Source organism: Antechinus flavipes, chromosome 1 (genome assembly GCF_016432865.1).
Source record: "Antechinus flavipes isolate AdamAnt ecotype Samford, QLD, Australia chromosome 1, AdamAnt_v2, whole genome shotgun sequence".
In the NCBI taxonomy this organism is placed as follows: domain Eukaryota; kingdom Metazoa; phylum Chordata; class Mammalia; order Dasyuromorphia; family Dasyuridae; genus Antechinus; species Antechinus flavipes.
Genome location: NC_067398.1, coordinates 522,048,383 through 522,072,787, shown reverse-complemented (window position 1 = coordinate 522,072,787; position 24,405 = coordinate 522,048,383). Strand labels below are relative to the sequence as shown.

At 33.9% G+C, this 24,405-nt stretch overlaps 1 protein-coding gene across 1 annotated transcript in view; it reads right to left on the bottom strand.

Moving 5' to 3' along the window:
* Positions 1-23,034, bottom strand: part of LOC127547085 (coiled-coil domain-containing protein 102B-like) — a 183,001-nt gene extending 159,967 nt beyond the window's left edge. The window contains exons 1-2 of the mRNA XM_051973926.1: positions 22,576-23,034; positions 6,281-6,495 (exon numbers count right to left, since the gene is read on the bottom strand). Coding sequence (XP_051829886.1) covers positions 6,281-6,495; positions 22,576-23,034 — 674 coding nt within the window. The remainder of the gene's footprint in view (positions 1-6,280; positions 6,496-22,575) is intronic.
* Positions 23,035-24,405: the final 1,371 nt, after the last annotated feature.

The following is a 24,405-nucleotide window of genomic DNA, read 5'->3' as shown; positions in this document are numbered from 1 at the left end:
GAGGATGGGAGAGAGGAAGGGAGGAAGGGAGGGAGGAAGGAAGGAAGGAAGGAAGAATGAAAGAAAGAAAGAAAGAAAAAAAGAAAGAGAGAGAGAGAGAGAGAGAGAGAAAGAAAGACAGAGAGAGAGAGAGTGGATGGCTTAATTATTTTCTGTAAAATATGAGATAAGTTTCTCAGCTGAGAGAGTTTGGGGAATGAAGAGATCTGCAATGTTTGAGGAAGAAAAGGGATTCTAAAGAGTTGTTGTGGAGAGTGAGATAGTGAAAGGATAAGAGAAATAAATATGGTGGGATAAGAGAAGTATAGTATGATTACTTAGTGAAAGCCCAGGGGAGATTATGTAACATATATTTGTAGTGGACCTCATCAGAATAATTGTATAATTTCCTCCACCTTCAATTAGTAATATATATGTAAAAATGAAGGGACAAAGATATGATTGATCCAAGACTGAGGTTTGGTTGGCTGTAATATACAATATTATAAGGCATTATTTTCTCATGAAAAGTAAAATGTAAATTATTCCATATTCATGGTCATATAGTGATAGCAACAAGCTTACCTCTTCTCTTCCACATAAAATAATCAGATTCATATATTACTTTATGTATTTTTAACATTAGGAAAGACAAAAACATATAAGAAATATAATTTACAGGATGAAAGGTAACTCAATGGATTTCTTTCAAACATTATTTGCTATACTTCATCACTAAGATTTAAAAACATATTCTACTTAACAAAACAGTAAAAAAAAAAAAATCCATTTTCACTGAAGCACAAGGCAACAAAATCATAGGATCAATTCACTTTAAATGTTCAAGGGATGTCTGAGTTCACTTAATCCAAACTGCTTCTGTTATATGGGAAAACGTTCAAAGAATTGAAGTGAATTGTCTGAGCTCATAGCTGAGCCAGAACAAGAACTCAAAATTCTTCACTAGCTAACTAGTGTCCTTTCATATTTTCATAAGAAAATAAATATTAATATAATTAATATATGATTAATGTCCTTTCCTATGCAAAAGAAGAGTTAAGTTCTAAATAATGAAGCAGAAATAAATGTTCTATGTGAAAGAAAACAAATATTATGAAACAGATGCGGGCAAAAGATATAGTATTAGGAACAATTCTTCTTTAAAAAAAAAAGCTACATGAAATATCTGCTTTTCATATGACATACTAGACACAGGTAATATCCCTCAATCAAATCAATCAATGAACCCAAAGGAATTCATAGATACCTCCTTATCTGTGCTTCTTAGAAGGATCAGAAGCAGAAAGATAAACATGTGAAAGGAAATTTATCCTCCCATCCCCTATCACTTTTCCAGTTCCTCTACCAGTGTGGTCTTATTGCAGCTGGTCAGTAACTCAAAATGTGTCTTTCTAAAAAGCGTCCTGGACAGCCGCTTATAAATAGTGACATTTTATAATCAATATTAAAAAATAAATTTCATAAATGGAAGAAAGAATTTTCTGTACATTTTCCAAGTGAGTTCATGTCAGATGTGGGACTAGTTGCCTAAATCCTAGTCCTGGATTTTTTTGATTAGGCTGTACTAGTCAAGGCAACAGATGTCTGTGGAAAATTAAAAGGGAATGCTCTCCCAAGCAGAAAGCAATTGAAAGTGTATTAAGCATTGCTCAATACAAGCCACCCACTTACTAAGGTTTCAGGAGCAAGAATTTAAAAGATTAGGAAAATTTATAGTCCTAAAACATAATGTATCCTTGGGAAACATTCCTTGTGATGGAAAGCAAAAACACTTTGTAATTGTTTCATTTGGAGTATAGCTTAATATTGATTTATGGGCACTCAAGTTTTGAATCACAATGCCCATAGGATAGTTTCCTAAATGGATTAAGGAGAAAGCAAATTCTAAATCATATAGCCTATTTCTTCTTTGTTCTACATCTATTGAATTTGTTGGTGTTACTCTGGAGAAGAGATTTTTACTTTCTGTAGAGGTTGTTAATTTTTGATGAGAGATGCCAATGTTTTTGAATAAGATTAAATATTCACTTCAGGTTCTTTAGAAAAGAATTATGTTAAATTTACAAAAGGCCACTAGAAATTTCCTCCTGATAATATCTTCAATGTTAATTCTCATCGGGAGTGACATTATACTATTGATATACTATATGACTTCCAGTTGGATATGTCCAATAGAAAGCTCAGATTCCAAATGCCTAAAAAGAAATTCCTTTCTCCCTAAAATTCCCTTCTTTTCAAAACTTTTCCATTATTGTCAAGAATGACACTTTCCCCCTAAGTCACTCAGTTTACAACTTTATAATCTTTGATTCCACATTCTCATTCAGCCCATATATCAAATTGGGTGACATCTTAATAGTTCTATGTTCACAACACCTCTTAGATAATTTTCCTCTATTTACTTGGCCACTGCCCTAATTCAAACCACCTTTTTAAATAAAGCTTTTTATTTTCAAAACATATGCACAGATAATCTGACAGCACTGACCCTTACATAGCCTTGAGTTTAAGATTTTCTCCTTCCCCCCACTCCCTCCCCTAGATGGCAAGCAATTCAATATATGTTAAACATATTAAATTCAATGTGTATAAACATATTTATACAATTCTGCTGCTGTACAAAAGAAATCAAATCAACAAAAGAAAGTAAATGAGTAAGAAAACAAAATGCAAGTGAACAACAACAAAAAGAGAGAATGTTATATTGTGATCCACATTCAGTTATTACAGTCTTGTCTCTGGGTGTAAATGGCTCTCTTCCTCACAAGATCATTGGAATTGGCATCAATCATCTCATTGCTGGAAAGAGTCACATTAATCATGTAATGTTGATGTTGCCATGTACAATGATCTCCTGGTTCTGCACATTTCACTCAGCATCAGTTCATGTAAGTCTTTCCAGACCTTTCTAAAATCATCCTCCTGATCATTTCTTATAGAACAATCATATTTCATAACATTCATGTACCATAACTTATTCAGCTATTCTCCAATTGATGGACATCCATTCAGTTTCCAGTTTCTAGCCTCTACAAAGAAGGCTACCACAAACATTTTTGCACATGTGGGTCCCTTTCTTCCTTTTAGATGTTTTTGGGATACAAGCCCAGTAGTAACCTTTCTGAGTCAAAGGATATGCACAGTTTGATAACTTTTTGAACATAGTTCCAAATTGCTCTTCAGAATAGCTGGATCTATTCACAACTCCACCAAAAATGTAGTTAATTCAAACCCTTATCACTGCCATCTGAATCACTGGAAAAGTCTTCAAATTAATTTCTCGGCCTACTTTTTTAATTCTCTAAACCAGATTCTAAATAATTATAGTCATATTAAAAACATAGATCTACCTCTACTAGATCATTTCTCTCCTCAGTATATTTCAGGGATCCCCTGTACCTCTAAGTCAAATAACATTTTTTCTTTATAGCATTTAAATATTTCCCAACCAAGCTTCATCCTATAGTCTTAGGTTTATTATACATCATTTTTCACACATTCTATAATCTAGTCAAGTGAAACATTTTGCTATTTCTTTTTCCACATGAAATTCCTTCTCCCTATCTCCCATAATTTGGTCCAATCTATCCTCCACTCTTGGAATATATACCCCTTCATCTTTGCCTTATTTCTGCCTAGCTCACCTTAAAGTTAAGTTCAAATATGACCTTTCACAATCTCATCTACTTCTTGTACTTCCTCCCAAAAATTACCTTTTATACTTTCCATATATTTTTCATATAATTATAAATGGCACAGTGAATAGAAAGCCAGTCTTGGAGTTAAAAGAATCTAAGTTTAAATCTGGCCTAACATACTTAATACTCTGTGACTCTGAGCAAGCCACTTTAACCTATTTGCTTTAGTTTCCTCATCTATAAAGTAAGATGGAGAAAGAAATGGCAAACTACTCAAATATTTTTTTCCCCTAGAAAACCCCAGTGGAAGTCAAAGTCAAACACAATGAGTAAGTTAGTGTTATTTAACTATATTAGTTCATGAATGGTAGGTCCTGTTTCACTTTTGTCTTTATATCCGCTATGCCTAGCACATAATAATCATTTTAAAATACTTATTTATTGATTTTTTTTATAATTCCAGATGTGACTGATAGAAGAGAGAACCACTGTTTGACGTGCATTGACATGAAAGACCAAGTTTCAAAAGGTTCAAAGAAAGAGTAGTTAGGATATGAATGCTAAATATTCAGCTAAGAAGGTTGGCACAAGAAGATGATAGCTTACAAGAATGAAATCATTAAAAGATAAATAGAAATTATTTCAATGAGGAAGCAAAAAAAAACTGTTTAAAGAGATTAATATGACTGTACAACATTCTCATTGAATAGCTGATTTCAAAAGACATACAAAAGATATTTAGTGTAATGTTGTCTGGTTCAGGTTTTCTTGGGGTCTCTGGGAGCATCCTTTTTTTTTTCAGTTCAGTAATCACCATAAGGACAGCCAGGTGTTAAAGTCCAAATCCTTTATTGTCTCCTTGCCTGATGCTGGGCAGCTTTCTGGAGAGCCTTTCAGTCTAACCTTGGTCTTACTGGGGGAAATGCAGGAGGCCAAGCCAGCCACCAGGAGCCTGACCGAAGGTGAAATGAATTTCTGTCTTGTTGCTCCAAGAGTTTCTAGTGAGCTTGTCCTTTGTGGCTCTCAGTCCCTGCTTATATGCTCCATACTGAATATAAACCAATCATTATATCACTAGGAAACCATTATTTGTTGTAAGATTAAATCAATCATACTGAACCATACTAAACTAGATAGCCATTGTCTCTATCAATTCTACTGACTTAACACCTTATAAGAATCCTTGTTTCAAGGTCAGAGTTCTGGCCCAAAACAGTTCAGCATGTAAATACAATGAAAACAGACAAACAAGAGTCCACACTTCCTGTTTAAATAGTGACTACAATTTAGACGGATTTTTTTGTTGTTGTTTTTATTGTTTCTTGTTTTGTTTTGTTGTTTGGTTTCAATCTATAAACAAAGGAAAATCAGAAGGCTAAACACTTATATTCACATATTTATTTCATTTTCTCTCTCCCAAGAAGAAAGAAGTTTAAGATACAACAATAGTCAAAGATAAGTTGAAAAAGAAATTACGCAGAAGAAATAGTGAGGGCACTTCTCTTTCATGTCATCCAGTTAAATGATTGTGTACTTAAAGTGGTTAGTTGTTGGCATGATATCAGAAGATTTGCTTCTGACATTATGTATGTAATCTTAGACAAATAGCTTAACTTGCCTGAACCTCAGTGCCAACATCTGTGAAAGGAGATAGATGGATTTGCACAAGCAAAACCAACACAAATAAGATTAAAAGGAAAGTACAAAGCTGGGGAAAATATTTTACAGCCTGGATTTCTGATAAAGGTCTCATTTCTAAAATATATAAATAACTATATCAAATTTAAAAGAATATATCATCCCCCAATTGATAAATGTTTAAAGAATATAAAAAATTTTCAGATGATGAAATTAAAGCCATCTATAGTCATATGAAAAATGCTTTAAATTACTATTGATTAGAAAAATGCAAATTAAAACAACTCTGAAGTACCACCTCACACCCCTCAGATTGACTAAAATGACAGGGAAAAATAATGAGAAATGTTGGAGGGGATGTGGGAAAACTGGGAAACTAATGCATTGTTGGTGGAGTTGTGAAATGATCCAACCATTCTGGAGAGCAATCTAGAACGATGCCCAAAAGCTATCAAAATGTGTATAATCTTTGACCCAGTAGTGCTAATACTGGATCTGTATCCCAAGGAAATCATAAACAAGGGAAAAGGACCCACATGTACAAAAATGTTTGGAGCAGCTCTCTGTGATAGCAAAGAATTGGAAAATGAGTAAATGTCCATCAATTGGGGAATGGCTGAACAAACCATGGTATATAAAGATAATGGAATATTATGGTTCAATAAAAAATGATGAACAAACTGATTTTAGAAAGACCTGGAAAAATTTACATAAACTAATGCTGAGTGAAATAAGCAGAACCAGAAATACATTATACACAATAACAGCAAGAATGTATGATGATCAATTATAAAAGACTTGGTTCTTCTCAGTGGTTCAGTGATCCAAAGCAATCCAATAAGTATCAGAGTTAGTTCTTTATGGTTCCAAGTCCAGCTGTCTTTGGAAAGACATTGTCACAAAGACAATGGTGAAAGCACATTCTTATAACATTTATCTAAATTAACTCTATTCAATGTTTTGAAGTCATGATTTATTCAAAAGACACAATGAATTGCACTTACTCTCTTTCCTTCCACAAATTTTTCTGAGACTCATCCAAATGAAATTTCAGAGTTGAAATCTGGCTTAATTCCTTCTCCGAAGGTTGTAGCATATCATCTAGACTCAATACAGGCTTCTCCATATAGTTGTCATGAAGACCTTTTCTGAAGAAATCAGGACCTTGTAAATCCAAATCCTGGTTGAATCTTTCTGGGTTGACAACCTTATGTATTTCCTAGAGAGATAAATACAAATATTATACACACACACACACACATATATATATATCCAAAGCAAAACTAATTTACTCAATTATGTAATGCCTGATTTAACAGTTATCTCAGGAAAAATATAAGGAAAATAATTAAGGCACATTTTCCTAGTTCAAAATACTCAACATAAGATTATTATCTTCTCAGTATACAAAATTGTTCTTTGTTTTTTATTGTGATTTCTGTTGGAACTTCCCCATTGCTCTGGGGAATTCTAAGTATGGAAAATCATTTCACTTATACAAATCAGCAACTCAATAGTTACTTTAACAAGTGGTGTCAAATTTAAGTAGAAATTAGAGTCACTAATCCACTCATAATGCTTCTTGTGGGTACATATTAACAATAATGATAGCAGTAAACAAAAACATTATCATCTATATTTTATGTAATTTTATTTTTAAAAATATTTTTCCAATTACATTTTAATCTGTGACAGAACCATGTGTTTGAAACTTCTGAGTTACACTTAGTAAGTTCCCTACAACATTGAGGTAGGGGTATTTATAAGGTCAGATTTATAAATGAGGAAAGTAGAGCCAGAATAGAAGTGATAGGAGACTACAGAGAATTAACAGGATGTCGATTTTGGCGAGGATGAAGATTTGAAAATATGAGGAACAGGGAGGTATAGAATGGCAGGCTATATTATGACAATTTAGGGAAATTCCAGAGTTCTTGATACAGAAGCAAAATACCCATAGGTGATGGGAAGATCATGGTATAATTATCTCCATATATGATTGAGGAGCAGTGAAGGTCATGGGAGTTGAGGAAGTTAATGAGTTATGGGGTTGCTATTTTTGAGGAAATAGAAATATGTCATCAGTATCTAGTTAGAATTAAGATTAATTCCAGAATTAAGAAAACATAGCCATCTTACCAATTAATAACAATGAATATAGACCATGCTAGTTTTATATATATATATATATATATATATATATATATATATATATATATATACATATATATATACATACATACATATATATATATATATATATATATATATAAACATTTAAATATATGCTTGTTATGAATTTCCACTGCCGCTGAGAAAAAAATATACTTATATACCTATATACACTAAAATATAAGAATGAATAAATACATTATACTGCCTTCTAATAGTGGTACACAGAGGCAGTAGTGCTTAATTTTATTCTCCCTTTTCTATATAAGAAGTACTTTACACTCTGAGCAGTAGTTGTCAAATAACAAATGGGATGTGTGTAAAACACTAAGCAAAATAAGTAAGCAGAGAAAAATGAGGCATGGCCCTTCTTATGCTTAGAGCTGGGAGAAGAAGCTGCTCTAAATCAGAACAGCTACTTAAAGCTTCTTCTACATCAGATGGTAATTTATTTCCCCTAATTCCTGAAGAAATTTCAGACTTAGACATTTCTTGTATTTATTCATGTTTAAATATATTTTATTTATATTATAAATTATTCCAGGCAATACCCCTCTCCTTTCTTCTGCCTTTCCACATAATATCTCATGCAAGTGATGAACAAATTAACAAATGATAAATGACTTTAAAATTCTGTAATTCATTCTAAAAGCATAATCTTTGCTCTATCCATGTAATTCATTAGTGTTGGAATCTTTACAAACTGCTAACTTATTAGAGTTGATAGAGACAATAATTATCTAATTTAGCATTGACTCATTGGAGTTCACACGTTTGGGAGATTTCAGGGTTTAGTATGAGATATCCGAATTCACACCTCCCTTGAAGCTCTTAGAACCAGAGAGAACTCTGGAAGGAAAACAATAATCCCACTCTCTCGCATCCCACAATCCCTCTCTCGAAGAAGGAGCATAAATAGAGCTTCACTGAGCCCAGTCAGGAGAGTTCAGCTGAATTACATGGAGAAGGGAGCATTAGTTCAGTTGAGGAGAAGCACTCTCTCAGAGGTGTAACCAGATTCATCTTCATCTCACACCACTGTGGTGGCTGGGCTCCTGCACTTCCCCCACTGAGACCAAGCTGCTCTGAAAGGCTCTCCAGAAAGCAAGCCAAACCCCAAGTGAAGGAGACAAGAGATCCATTCCATCTTTGTGCTGGCTGGAGGCAGAAGAAAGCAGAGGCAAAGAACAAGCTGCAAGAGCTCTTAGAACCAAGGAGAGAGAGAGGCCCCTAAGAAAATTAACTGGACTATATTGAAGGACACAATAAAAGATTTGAACTTTTAGCATCTGGCTGCATTTGGGTGATTATTACTTTCAACTGAAACTAAGGCTGCCTCCAGAAAACCTCCCCGAGAAACTTGCTTTCTCCTAGAGAGAACCATTATTATTATATTTTAAAGAAGAAAAACACCACATTTAGTATCTGTTAAATGTCTCATGGGGTTAATTGAATCTCATTATTTCAAGGATATACAGAATTCCACATTTTAATTGATGGAAAGTGGCAAAACTATATCTACAAAAGGAATATAGGAGGCAGAGTCAAGATGGCAGAGTAAAAACAGGTACTCATCTGTACTTTTTCCCAAATTTCTCCAAACATCTTTAAATAATGACTATAAGCCCATGGATGGAGTGGAACATTTTCTCAGCTTCAGACAATTTAGAAGATTAGTAGGGTAATTTTCATCAGGATGGGATTGCAGCATAGTTCTGACTCCAGCAAAACAGGATAAGGCCTTAGGACCTGTGAATCAGTGGCAGCAGCAGCAGCAATTTTCAGACCTTACAGCCCACAGACACCAAGGATGACTTGGAAAGTCATCAGGAAAAGTTTGTATTATTAGAGTGAGGGTGGGAACCCCAGAAAACCAGGAGCAAGGCTTGGGAGGCACAGAATCAGCATTGGTAACAGCAGCAATAGCTTCTGGAGGGTTAAGTCCAAAGACAATGAGGGAGGTTGAATAGCTGGTCAGAAGGATATTGCAAAAGTGGCTTTGCTAGCTCGCATGCAAGACTCTGTTGCTCTGAACATATACAGACCTGGGTTACAGTTCTGGCTTACATTTCCAAGTCAAGTAGGAGCACTAGCACGCTAGAACTTATAGCTACAGTATATACTCTCTACAACTACAGGATGGAGTGGGGACCTTCCTCATCGTACCAGGTAAGTGGTCATTCACATATCAGAGCAAAAGCCAGGAACTTAGAAAACACATTTCTCCCTGAATCACACTTATTTGGGAGAACTGAAAACTTACAGGTCCCTAAAAGGATCTCTGAAAACAGCTGCACAATATCCATGAAGCTTGTGACAGTGCAACTTCCACTCTGGAAATAGAGTCCTACTTAAACAGTGAGTTAATACCCAAATAATAATCTAGGAGCAAACAACAGAAAAGGGTGACAAGGAAGATAAAAACACACATTCAGAAGATAAAAGAATCAAAGATCCCATATACAAAACCTCCAAGAAAAAATAATAATTGGGGATGGGGGGAGCAGGTGGAGTCAAGATAGTGGAGAATAGACAGGTCTTTGTCTGAGCTCCTCCTGACTTCCCTCAGATCAACACCAGATCGAGCCTCTAAACTGGCTTTGGAGTGACAGAAGTCACAGATTTTGGGAATGTAACAAATTTCCAGCAGAAGATATTTTTCAAGAATGTCAGAAAAGGTCTGTTTCAAATGTACAGAGGGGAGTAGCCAAGTGCAAATGAAGGGCAAGAATCAGGGCCATGCAGGTGTCTGCATGGAGGAGAATCTACTGGGATGCTCCTAGGCAAAATACAGCATCATTGGCTACTCTGTTCTGATTCGGAAGCCAACGGATCAGCAGATTAGCTGTGAGACATCCCATACAACTACAGAAGGCAAATAATGAGTCCCTTAACCCCAGCATAACAGGTGAAGTGGCCATGCTTATTTAGCACAGAAAGGAAGCCAGTACACTGGCCCAGGATAGCATAAAGCCACTGTCTCCTGTAGAAGAAGCTTGGTGCAATTTCATTTTTGCCTAAGAGCAGATCTCAACTTTTAAAAATGAGCAAAAAAGCAAGAACAGCTCTGATCATAGGTAGATTTTATGGAAACAGGGAAGAACAGACCTTAAACCCTGAAGACATTAAAGGCAAAACTTCTCTAGAGGAAACCCCAAAGAGTGACATGTTTGTGTGGAATAGCAACCCTTAATCAGAGACTCTCAAGGTAAAAAGCAAAAAAAGGATTTATTACTATCTAGCAAGAAAGGGCAATTTTCAACAAAGTGTCAGTAGAGAAATGCAAAGAACAAACTGCAAACACAGGATAATGTAGAATCTAATGTAGAAGCTCCCAACTGCCTTTCTGACCTTTTCTCCCATTGGCTGGCAAGTTCCTTAGCCAGGCACTAAATATCAACCCCAGAACTCTACCTATTAGTTATTTAAATGCTAATGAAAAGATGGGGAGGGGGAGAAATAGGAAGAATTTTTTTTTATTTAAGATAATTGAACACCTGCAACTTTTATCTATAACTAAATTTGTTATTACAAAGTTTCAAGCCATAATTAGAGCATAGGTCAAGGCCTCTTATGAGAGGAGTTCACTCTCTAGCTAGGTAATAGTAGATAGAGCACCACTCCTGAAGTCAGGAAAACATGAGTTCAAATATGGTCTCAAACACTTAACACTTCCTAACTATGTGATACCCTGGGCAAGTCACTTAATCCCAATTGCCTTATTGCCTCAGAAAAAAAAAATTCTATCTTTCCTCTTTATTTATTAACTTTTGAAGATCTCTCACATCATTCTTAATGTATTTCCTCAATCATCTTGTTCTTTGTCTCCAATCCTCTGAACCTGTTTGTCCTTTTTCTCTAGGGGGATGCATCCTGGTTATTTTAATACTCCAAGTCTCACTGAAACTCACCCTCCAAGTTGTTTAATCTTTAGTATCCTGACCATTGATGTCTGTACCACCTTTGTGATAAGTTGTATCATACAGCAGAGGCAAGACAGAGAGTAGTATGACTCCACTTAAAGCTATCAGCAGGAAGCAAAGAATTACTTTCTACCAGCTGCATTCAGACCAAGACCATCAAGAGATATTAAATGGTGAGAACCAGATCTAGAATGGGACATGGGATTGTTTTCTGATATCTTTGGCAATTTCTTTTACTACCTGTCCATTATCATCAATTTTCAAACAGCAAAAATTTAATTTCCCACAAATCTTATTTAACTAACAAGTAGTCTATTATCAATCTATTCTGGAGTATTATATCTCTAGTCTGCTTGGCCTGGTCTGCTAACAAATTCAGTGCTTTTGTTGTCTGGTTAGTAATTATTTCAACCATTTCCTGGGGCCTAATGAGTCTATTCAGCATACAAATCATGGTTCTGTATCCCCAATGACAAATTCCCAATGCCAAAGGGAAATGTTTAGCTTTTAACAAACTGCTTATAGTCTTCCACTTCCAACCCAGTCACCCAGGCAGCTCTCCAATTCTTGGCAAAGGGAAAGTCCTCTTAGGACTCTAACTATTTAGTCTCCCCTCCCCCTGCACCAGTTTCTTGCCACAACTACTTTGTACACAACTTCCCTGAATGATTTCAAACTTTTTTCCTCAGCTGATTTATCTCTGAGACTCTGTCTTCACTAGCCCACTTCCATTTTGGTTTTGTTTAAGTTTCTCTCCTGGAGAATTTATCCTAACAGTGTGAATTCCTGGATTGAGTCTAAGGACCACAGGAGAACTCTCTTGAGGGCAACCCAAAAAAAATTTGATATGGAAGAGATGCTTCACAAATAGGAAATATCTTGGGTGAGCCCACAAAATTGTGTAAGACAATGATCCTTACCCAAAATAAAATCAGAAACTCTCAAAGTAAGAAGCAAAAAAATGATTTATTATTATCTCACAAGAAAGGGTCATTCCATACAGACAAGGTATTAGCAGAGGAGTGCAAAGAAGAAATTGCAAACACAGGATTATATAATCCTAACATAAAAGCCCCCAACATACAACTTTTTCTCATTTGACTTCTCTGAGGTTTCATTCAGTTTATCCCATTCAAGTTGGTCCCCAACACATAAGGGTCTCTGGGAAGAATTAAAGAAGAATTTTATAAGAAAGTTAGGATAAAAATGGGAAAAGGAAATGAGAATTTTGCAGGACAGTTTGTGAAAGGAAACACAGCAATTATTTGAAGAAAACTCCATAAAAAGATTTATCAAAATGAAAAAAAGTATATAACTACTTATAGATTTGACAAAATGGAAAAAGAAAGCAACTCTTTGAAAAACAGAATCTGTGAACTGGAAAAAAAATCCAATGACCAAAACACGTCATTTAAAAATCCAATTGGCAAAATATAAAAGAAGATTTAAAAAAAAGTTAACTGAAAAAAAATAATTCACTAAAAATTGGAATTGAACAAATGGAAATGAATGACTCAATGAAACACCAAGAATCAATTAAGCAAAACTAAAAGAAGAAAAAGAAAAAAAATAGAAGAAAATATCTCATTGCAAAGAAAACTGATCTGGAAAATAGATCTGGGGGAGAAAATCTAAGAATTATTGGACTACCTGAAAAACATGATTAAAAAAGAGAGTCTAGACAACATCTTTAAGTAATTCATCAAGGAAAATGGCCCTGATGTCCTAGAACCAGAAAGTAAAATAGCCATTGAAAGAATTCACTGATCATCTCCCGAAAGAGACATCCAAATGAAAACTCCAAGGAATATCTTAGCTAAATTTCAGAATTATTCAATCAAGGAGAAAATGTTGCAAGCATCCAGAAAGAAACAATCCAAATATCAAGGAGGTGCAAACAGGATTATTCAGGATCTATCCAGGAGCAGCTTCCATTTCAAAGGATAAAAGAACCTGGAACATGATATTCTAAGGGCAAAGGAACAATCCAAGAATAAAGTATCCAGCAAATTTATCTTTCAGGGGAAAAGATGTACATAAGTTTCCTTTAATTCTGATGAAAAGAACAGACCTAAACAGAAAATTTGATAGTCAAATACAAAAACAAAACATTAAAAGGCAAAAAGGAAAGAAAATATATGTTTATAAAGGTTAAAAAGTTTACATCCCTATGTGGGAAGATTATATGTTTAACTCATGAGAACTTTGTTTCTATTATCAGGATATTTTGAGATGGAGGCATAATTTGATTTTATTTTGTTGATATAAAAAAGGAACTAGAGGTGGAAAGAGGATACTAGTGGAAGAAGAGAGTAATGGAGGCAAAATAGTAGTAAATTGCATTGCATGAAGAGACAAAAAAGACCTATTAAAATAGAGGGAAAATAGGGAGGGGGATGAGCATTGTGTAACTCTTACTTTCATTGGGTTTGGCTCCAAAAGAAAATATTAAACATATTTAGCTTCAAAGAGAAACATGTCTCACACTACAGGAAGGTAAAAGAGGAAAGGAGAAAGGAAAGAGGGGGGCTAATAGAAAGGAGAATAGAAGTAGAAGGGGAAAGAGATAAGAAGGAGGGCTGTTTGAGGGAGGTGATGGTCCAGAAGTAAAACACTGAGGAAGAGGGAAAGGGAGAAAGGAAAAAGTGTAACTTGGAAAAAATGAGATGGAGGGAAAACCAAAGTTAAAAATTTTACTTGTGAATGTGAAGGGATTGAATTTTCTCATAAAATGGAAGTGGATATCACATTGGATTAAAAGCCAGAATACACCAATATGTGTACACATGAACCACAATTAATTCAGAGTGATACATATAGATTAAAGGTAAAAGGCTGGAGCAGAATCTATTATGCCTCAGCAGAAGTGAAAAAAGCAGGAATCATCCAATTTCAACCAAGAGAATGACAATAATGAGACAACATATCAAAATTTATGGGATTCAGCCAAAGCAGTTCTCAGGCAAGTTTTATATCTTTAGATGCTTACTTGCATAAAATAGAGAAAGAGAAGATTAGGGAATTGGACATGCAACTAAAAAAGCTAGGGGAAAAAAAAACTAAAAAGCTCCAATTAGATAACAAATTTGAAATTCTAAAAATAGAAGGGAAACTAATAACATTGAAAGTAAGAAAACTAACCCCCAATCAATTACTAAACTTGAAATTCTAAAATTAAAAGGAGAAATTAATAATATAGAAAGTAAAAAAAAAAAAACTATTGAACTAATAAACAAAACTAAGAGTTGGTTTTATGAAAAAACCAATAAAATTGATAAACCTTTGGTAAATCTGATTAGAAAAAGGAGAGAGGAAAATCAAATTGGCAGTCTTAAAAATGAAAAAGGAGAACTTTCCACTGATGAAGAGGAAATTAAAGAAATAATAAGGGGTTACTTTGCCCAACTTTATGCCAATAAATTTGATAACCTAAGCGAAATGGATGACTACCTCCAAAAATATAGGCTTCCCAGATTATCAGAGGAGGAAGTAAATTGCTTAAATAGTTCCATTTCAGAAAAAGAAATAGAACAAGCTATTAATCAATTCCCTAAGAAAAAACCCCTAGGAAGAGATGAATTTACATGTGAATTCTACCAAACATGTAAAAAACAATTAGCCCCAATGATATGTAAACTATTTTAAAAAATAAGGAATGAAGGAGTCCTACCAAACTCCTTTTATGACACAGACATGGTACTGATACAGAAACCAGGTAGATAGAAAACAGAGAAAGAAAATTAGAGACCAATTTCCCTAATGAATATTGATGCTAAAATCTTAAACAAGATATTAGCAAAAAGACTACAGAAAATCATCCCCAGCATAATACACCATGATAAAGTAGGATTTATGCCACGAACACAGGGCTGGTTCAATATTAGGAAAACTATTAGTATAATTGAACATATTAATTACCAAATCAACAAAAACCATATGATCATCTCAATAGATGCAGAAAAAGCATTTGATAAAATCCAACATCCATTCCTATTAAAAACTCTTGAGAGTATAGGAATAAATGGACTTTTCCTTAAAATAATCAGTAGCATTTATTTAAAACCAGCAGTAAGCATCATATTATAATGGGGACAAATTGCAACCATTCCCAATAAGATCAGGAGTGAAACAAGGTTGCCCACTATCACTGTTACTATTTAATATTGTATTAGAAATGCTAGCTTTGGCAATAAGAGTTGAGAAAGAGATTAAAGGAATAAGAATAGGCAATGAGGAAACCAAATTATCACTCGTTGCTGATGATATGATGGTATACTTAGAGAACCCCAGGGATTCTACTAAAAAGTTATTAGAAACAATCCACAACTTTAGCAAAGTTGCAGGGTATAAAATAAACCCGCATAAGTCATCAGCATTCTTATATATCACTAACAAAACCCAACAGTTAGAGTTACAAAAAGAAATTCCATTTAAAGTAACTACTGATTGTAAATATTTAGGAATCTATCTGCCAAGGGAAAATCAGAAACTTTATGAGCAAAACTATAAAACACTTTCCACACAAATTAAGTCTGATCTAACCAATTGGAAAAAATATTAAATGCTCTTGGATTGGGTGAGCAAATATAATAAAGATGACAATACTACCTAAATTAATCTATTTATTTAGCGCTATACCAATCAGACTCCCCAAAAACTACTTTGATGAACTAGAAAAAATAACAACAAAGTTCATATGGAAAAACAAAAGGTCAAGAATTTCAAGGTAATTAATAAAAAAAAAAAATCAAATGAAGGTGGCCTAGCTGTACCAGATCTAAAATTATATTATAAAGCAGCAGTTACTAAAACCATCTTGTATTGGCTAAGAAATAGACTAGTTGATCAATGGAATAGGTTAGGTTCAAAGGACAAAACAGCCAATAACTTTAATAATATAGTGTTTGAGAAGCCCAAAGACCCCAGTTTCTGGGATAAGAATGCATTATTTGACAAAAATTGCTGGGAAAATTGGAAATCAGTAGGGCAGAAATTAGGCATTGACCCACACTTAACACCAAGATAAGATCAAAATGGGTTCATGACCTAGGCATAAAGAATGAGATTATAAATAAATTGGAAGAGCATAGGATAGTTTACCTTGCAGACCTGTAGAAGAGGGAGGAATTTATGACCAAAGAAGAACTAGAGATCACTATTGACCACAAAATAGAAAATTTTGATTATATCAAATTGAAAAGTTTTTGTACAAACAAAACAAATGCAGACAAGATTAGAAAGGAAACAATAAACTGGGAAAACATTTTTACACTCAAAGGTTCAGATAAAGGCCTCATTTCCAAAATATATAGAGAATTGACCCTAATTTATAAGAAATCAAACCATTCTCCAATTGATAAATGGTCAAAGGATATGAATAGACAATTCTCAGACAAAGAAATTGAAACTATTTCTAGCCATATGAAAATATGCTCCAAATCATTATTAATCAGAGAAATGCAAATTAAGACAACTCTGAGATACCACTACACACCTGTCAGATTGTCTAGAATGACAGGAAAGATAATGTGGAATGTTGGAGGGGATGTGGGAAAACAGGGACACTGATACATTGTTGGTGCAATTGTGAACACATCCAGCCATTCTGGAGAGTAATTTGGAACTATGCTCAAAAAGTTATCAAACTGTGCATATCCTTAGATCCAGCAGTGTTTCTACTGGGCTTATACCCCAAAGAGATACTAAAGAAAGGAAAGGGACTCTCTGGAGAAAATGTAATGGAGACAGAAAGGAATACACTTTCTTTTCAGCAGTTCATGGAACCTATACAAAAATTGACCATATATTAGGACATAAAAACCTCAAACTCAAATGCAGTAAGGCAGAAATAGTAAATGCATCCTTTTCAGACCACGATGCAATGAAAATTACATTCAACAAAAAACCAGGGGGAAGTAGACCAAAAAATAATTGGAAAATAAATAATCTCATACTAAAGAATAATTGTGTGAAACAGCAAATCATAGACATAATTAATAACTTCACCCAAGAAAACGATAATAATGAGACATCATACCAAAATGTATGGGATGCAGCCAAAGCGGTAATAAGGGGAAATTTCATGTCTCTAGAGGCCTATTTGTATAAAATAGAGAAAGAGAAGGTCAATGAATTGGGTTTGCAACTAAAAATGCTAGAAAAGGAACAAATTAAAAACCTCCAGTCAAACACTAAACTTGAAATTCTAAAAATAAAAAGAGAGATCAATAAAATTGAAAGTAAAAAAAAACTATTGAATTAATTAATAAAACTAAGAGTTTGTTCTATGAAAAAAACAACAAAATAGACAAACCCTTAGTAAATCTGATTAAAAAAAGGAAAGAGGAAAATCAAATTGTTAGTCTTAAAAATGAAAAGGGAGAACTCACCACTAATGAAGAGGAAATTAGAGCAATAATTAGGAGTTACTTTGCCCAACTTTATGCCAATAAATTCGACAACTTAAAAGAAATAGAAAAATACCTCCAAAAATATAGCTTGCCCAAACTAACAGAGGAAGAAGTAAATATCCTAAACAGTCCCATCTCAGAAAAAGAAATAGAACAAACTATCAATCAACTCCCTAAGAAAAAATCCCCAGGACCAGATGGATTTACATGTGAATTCTACCAAACATTTAAAGAACAATTAACTCCAATGTTATATAAACTATTTGAAAAAATAGGGATTGAAGGAGTCCTACCAAACTCCTTTTATGACACAGACATGGTACTGATACCTAAACCAGGTAGGCTGAAAACAGAGAAAGAAAATTATAGACCAATCTCCCTAATGATTATTGATGCTAAAATCTTAAATAAAATATTAGCAAAAAGATTACAGAAAATCGTCACCAGGATAATACACTATGACCAAGTAGGATTTATACCAGGAATGCAGGGCTGGTTCAATATTAGGAAAACTATTAGCATAATTGACTATATCAATAACCAAACAAACAAAAACCATATGATCATCTCAATAGATGCAGAAAAAGCATTTGATAAAATCCAACATCCATTCCTAATAAAAACATTTGAGAGCATAGGAATAAATGGACTTTTCCTTAAAATAGTCAGGAGCATATATTTAAAACCATCAGTAAGCATCATATGCAATGGGGAAAAACTGGAACCTTTCCCAGTAAGATCTGGAGTGAAGCAAGGTTGCCCACTATCACTATTATTATTTAATATCGTATTAGAAACACTAGCCTCAGCAGTAAGAGTCGAGAAAGATATTAAAGGAATTAGAGTAGGCAATGAGGAAACCAAACTATCACTCTTTGCAGATGATATGATGGTATACCTAGAGAACCCCAGAGATTCTACTAAAAAGCTATTGGAAATAATTCATAATTTTAGCAAAGTAGCTGGCTACAAAATAAATCCCCATAAATCCTCGGCATTTTTATACATCACCAACAAAACCCAACAGCAAGAGATACAAAGAGAAATTCCATTCAGAATAACTGTTGATACCATAAAATATTTGGGAATCTATCTACCAAAGGAAAGTCAGGAATTATATGAGCAAAATTATAAAAAAGTCTCCACACAAATAAAGTCAGACTTAAATAATTAGAAAAATATTAAGTGCTCTTGGATCGGCCGAGCAAACATAATAAAGATGATAATACTCCCTAAACTAATCTATTTATTTAGTGCTATACCAATCAGACTTCCAAGAAAATATTTTAATGATCTAGAAAAAATAACAACAAAATTCATATGGAACAATAAAAAGTCGAGAATCTCAAGGGAATTAATGAAAAAAAAAATCAAAAGAAGGTGGCCTAGCTGTACCTGATCTAAAATTATATTATAAAGCAGCAGTCACCAAAACCATTTGGTATTGGCTAAGAAATAGATTAGTGGATCAGTGGAAAAGGCTAGGTTCACAAGACAGAATAGTCAACTATAGCAATCTAGTGTTTGACAAACCCAAAGCCCCTAACTTCTGGAAAAGAATTCATTATTTGATAAAAACTGCTGGGATAATTGGAAATTAGTATGGCAGAAATTAGGCATGGACCCACACTTAACACCATATACCAAGATAAGATCAAAATGGGTCCATGACCTAGGCATAAAGAACGAGATTATAAATAAATTAGAAGAACATAGAAGAGTTTATCTCTCAGACTTGTGGAGGAGAAAGAAATTTGTGACCAAAGATGAACTAGAGACCATTACTGATCACAAAATAGAAAATTTTGATTACATCAAATTAAAAAGCCTTTGTACAAATAAAACTAATGCAAACAAGATTAGAAGGGAAGCAACAAACTGGGAAAACATCTTCACAGTTAAAGGTTCTGATAAAGGCCTCATTTCCAAAATATATAGAGAACTGACTCAAATTTATAAGAAATCAAGCCATTCTCCAATTGATAAATGGTCAAAGGATATGAACAGACAATTTTCAGAGGATGAAATTGAAACTATTACCACCCATATGAAAGAGTGTTCCAAATCATTATTGATCAGAGAAATGCAAATTAAGACAACTCTGAGATACCACTACACACCTGTCAGATTGGCTAAGATGACAGGAAAAATAATGATGAATGTTGGAGGGGATGCGGGAAAACTGGGACACTAATGCATTGTTGGTGGAGTTGTGAACGAATCCAACCATTCTGGAGAGCAATCTGGAATTATGCCCAAAAAATTATCAAATTGTGCATACCCTTTGATCCAGCAGTGTTTCTATTGGGCTTATATCCCAAAGAAATACTAAAGAAGGGAAAGGGACCTGTATGTGCCAAAATGTTTGTAGCAGCTCTGTTTGTAGTTGCTAGAAGCTGGAAAATGAAAGGATGCCCATCAATTGGAGAATGGTTGAGTAAATTGTGGTATATGAATGTTATGGAATATTATTGTTCTGTAAGGAATGACCAGCAGGATGAATACAGAGAGGACTGGCTAGACTTACATGAACTGATGCTAAGTGAAACGAGCAGAACCAGGAGATCATTATATACCTCAACAACAATACTGTTTGAGGATATATTCTGATGGAAGTGGATCTCTTCAATAAAGAGAGTTAATTCAGATCAAAGATGGACAGAAGCAGCTACACCCAAAGAAAGAACACTGGGAAACGAATGTGAACTATCTGCATGTTTGTTTTTCTTCCCGGGTTATTTCTACCTTCTGAATTCAATTCTCCCTGTGCAACAAGAAAACTGTTCAGTTCTGCACACATATATTGTATCTAGGATATACTGTAACCTATTCAACATGCAAAGGACTGTTTGCCATCTAGGGGAAGGGGTGGAGGGAGGGAGGGGAAAAATCGGAACAGATTTGAATGCAAGGGATAATGCTGTAAAAAAAAAAAAATTACCCTGGCATGGGTTCTATCAATAAAAAGTTATTTTAAAAAAAAAGAAAGTAAGAAAACTTTTGAATTAATAAATAAAACTAATATTTTTAATTAAAAAACCAAAATAAAGCTTTAGTTAATTTGATTAGAAAAAGGAAAGAAGAAAATCAAATTATTAGTATCAAAAAAGGAAAAGGGTCAAATTTCCACCAATCAAGAGGAAATTAGAACAATAATTGGGTGCTATTTTGCCCCAACTGTATGCCAATAAATCTGATAAACTAAGTAGGATGGATTAATATTTGCACAAATATAAATTGCGTAAATTAACAGAAGGGGAAATAAATTATTTAGTCTCAACTTAGAAAAAGAAATTGAAAAAGTTATTAATCATATCCCTAAAAAATATCTCCAGGACCACATGGATTTATATGTGAATTCTACTTTTAAAGAACGATTAATTGCAATACTATGCAAACTATTTGGGAAAATAGGGAAAGAAGTCCTACCAAAATCCCTTTTATGACACATACATGGTGCTAATAGTTAAATCATGTCAGGGCAAAACAGAGAAAGGAAATTATAGGCAAATTTTCCTAATGAATATTAATGCAAAATTTTTAAATAAAATGTTAGCAAAGACATTACAGCAAGTTATCACCAGGATAATACATTATGATCAAGTAGGATTTATATCATGAATGCAGAATTGGTTCAATATCAAGAAAACTATTAACATAATTAACTGTATCAATGACCAAACTAACAAAAATCAAATGATTATCTCAATAGGTGCAGAAGCCTTTGACAAAAATCTGACACATATTCATATTAAAAATATTAGAATTTAGGAATGAATGGAGTTTTTCTTAAAATGATTAGTAGCATCAGTAGATAAATGTGGAAACTAAATTACCAGTCTTTGAAGATGATATGATAGTATACTTAAAGAATCCTAAAGAATCAACTAAAAACTATTAAAAACAATTCACATCTTTGGGAAAGTTGTAGGATACAAAATAAGTCCATAGAAATCATCAGCATTTTTATATGTTACCAGCAAAACTCTAGCAACAAGAGATATAATGAGAAATTCTATTTAAAATATCTGTAGATAATATAAAATATTTGGAAATCTACATACCAAAGCAAAGTCAGGAACTATGTGAACACAATTACAAAACACTTTTCACACAAATAAAGTCCGATCTAATCAATTGTAAAAGTATCAAGTGCTTATAGGTAAATAAGCTAATATGATAAAAATGGCATTATTATCTAAATTAATCTATTTATTCAGTGCCATACCAATTAAACACCCAAAAAATGATTTTACAGAGCTAGTAAAAATAACAAAGTTAATATAGAAGAATGAAAGGTCAAGACTTTAAGGGAATTATTGAAAAAATGCAAATGAAATGTGCTTGTCTGTATCAGACCCAAAGCTATATTATAAAGCTTTATTATATATATATATATATGTATATATACATACATATATATAATAAAGCAAGGGGAATCCAAACCATTTGATACTGGTTTTAAGAAATAGAGTAGTTGATCAGTTGCATAGGTTAAGTTCACAAGACACAATAATCACTGAGTACAGTAACCTAGAATTTGATAAAGACCTTAAAGGAACTCACGGTTTGACAAAAATTCTTGGGAAAATTGGAAATTAGTATGACAGAAACTAGGCATTGACCTACACCTAACACACTATACCAAGGTAAGGTCAAAATAGGTTCATGATTTTCACATAAAGAGCAATACTATAAGCAAATCAGAAGAACAAAGGATAGCTTATTTCTAAAAGAAAAAAAATTTAAATGGTCTTTAGAAGATGAGATTATTTTATGACAATTATCCCTTACCTTCTTGCTTATATCTTCTTTGGGAGAAATATGTATGTTTCTCAAATTGATTTTAGGAGGATCATATTCCTTAGCAGTCATTGGAAATTGAAATTCCTGGGGACAAGAATCTTCCACATGATCACATTTCTCCTTCCTGATGACTTCAACATCCAATAATACCTTTTCATTTGGTGAACTTTGTTTCTTTTTGAGTGTGCTCAATTCCTTCATTGTCATTTCTAACTTTATTCTCAGCTGCCGTCCTTCTTCTCTGGCTTTATTCCTTTCTATTCGTATTTTGCTCCATTTCTCTCTCCAGTTGGCAGTGCAATCTGACCACCAACGCATGGTCTTTTCCATCTGGGCAGCTCTGGCCTTGACTTCTTCAAGTTCTCGAATTCGAAGCTCTTCACAGATATCCCAATCATTGCTGCCATAAGAGTGAGCACAGAAATTCCTGGCACTATTTGTATACATGCTTTGGTTTAGTAAATAGGAATTACAGGGATCATGGAGTGGTGAGGCAAGTGACTCTGCTTCACAAGATGATCTCAGTGAAGATTGCTGGAACTTAAAAATTTGTGTTTCTTCAATTAACTTGTGGATGGAATTTAAATTCATTCTTCACTGTGTATGGCCTTTAAAAGAGAGAATAACAGTATATATATATTTAATCAAATGGCTATGATATCCAGATTTATTTGGTGAAAAATAAAATGTAATATCTGTGAAGACCAAATTAGCACTCTGGATACCTTAGAATCAGCCAGAGTCAGGATAAGCAAAAGTCCTTGGTCTTTATTCTTGGTCTTTAAGGGTAGAAGTGAAGGGAATGGACACAGAATCTCCTTCTCTATCACCAAAAGTGACTCTGGCTTGTCTTACTCCACCCCCTAATCCTTCCCACAATTCTCTGTATGCAACAAAAGATGGAACCAGCACAGAATAGTGCGAAGTTATATATATAATATAGCATATTAGTCCAAGTATATGCTAATAGAGTATTGTCCAATTGGTTATTAGCCTTAAGTACTCGGTTATCCAGCCCCAGTGCATAAACTCAGAGTTTCAGCCCTTTACAAATATCATCACATTTAACACAAGGGAGACTATGTCACTGGAGAAAAAAAAAAAGTAAATGAAGATCTTTATGGATTTAGTGCTTATCTTCTCTCCCTAAAAAATTCATTCAATTTAAATATATTTAAAAGTAAAATAGGATGAAAGCTATCTTCATTATTATTGCACAAAGATAGTTCAATATCCCCCTTTTGGGAATGTGATTCTATCTCTGTTCTCTTTCATCCTAAATTTCATTTGAGGATCAATTTCAAAGTGAAAATGAAGGCTTTTTCAGTACTCCTTGATCATGTGATCTTTCCTATCATGGAAATGATGAACTATTTATGAACCCTATTGTTCACTTTACCCTTATTCATTAGACCTTGAAAAATCTTTCTTTTTCCCTAGGTGTATTTTGAGGAAGTTCTGACTCTTCCTGAAAGAAGCCTAACCAATGTAAAACAAATACCAAAAGGAACAGAACAAAAGATCCTCAAATCCTCCTTAACTAGTAATCCTATGATTTGTTGGTGCAAAAGAGAGCAATAAAGAAGCAATAGAAGCTAAAGATATCACCAATTTAAAGTTTAATATAGAATTAGATTTGGAGAGAACCTTGGAGATCATGTAATCCAAACTTTTCATTTACAGGTAAAGAACTGAGGCCCATAGAGGTCAGATAACTGAGCCAAGGTTATATGGGTAGTAACTTCAACCCAGGTACAGTAACACCAAATACAGTAATCTTTTCACTGTAACAAACTGCCTTGAATACGAACTAATTTG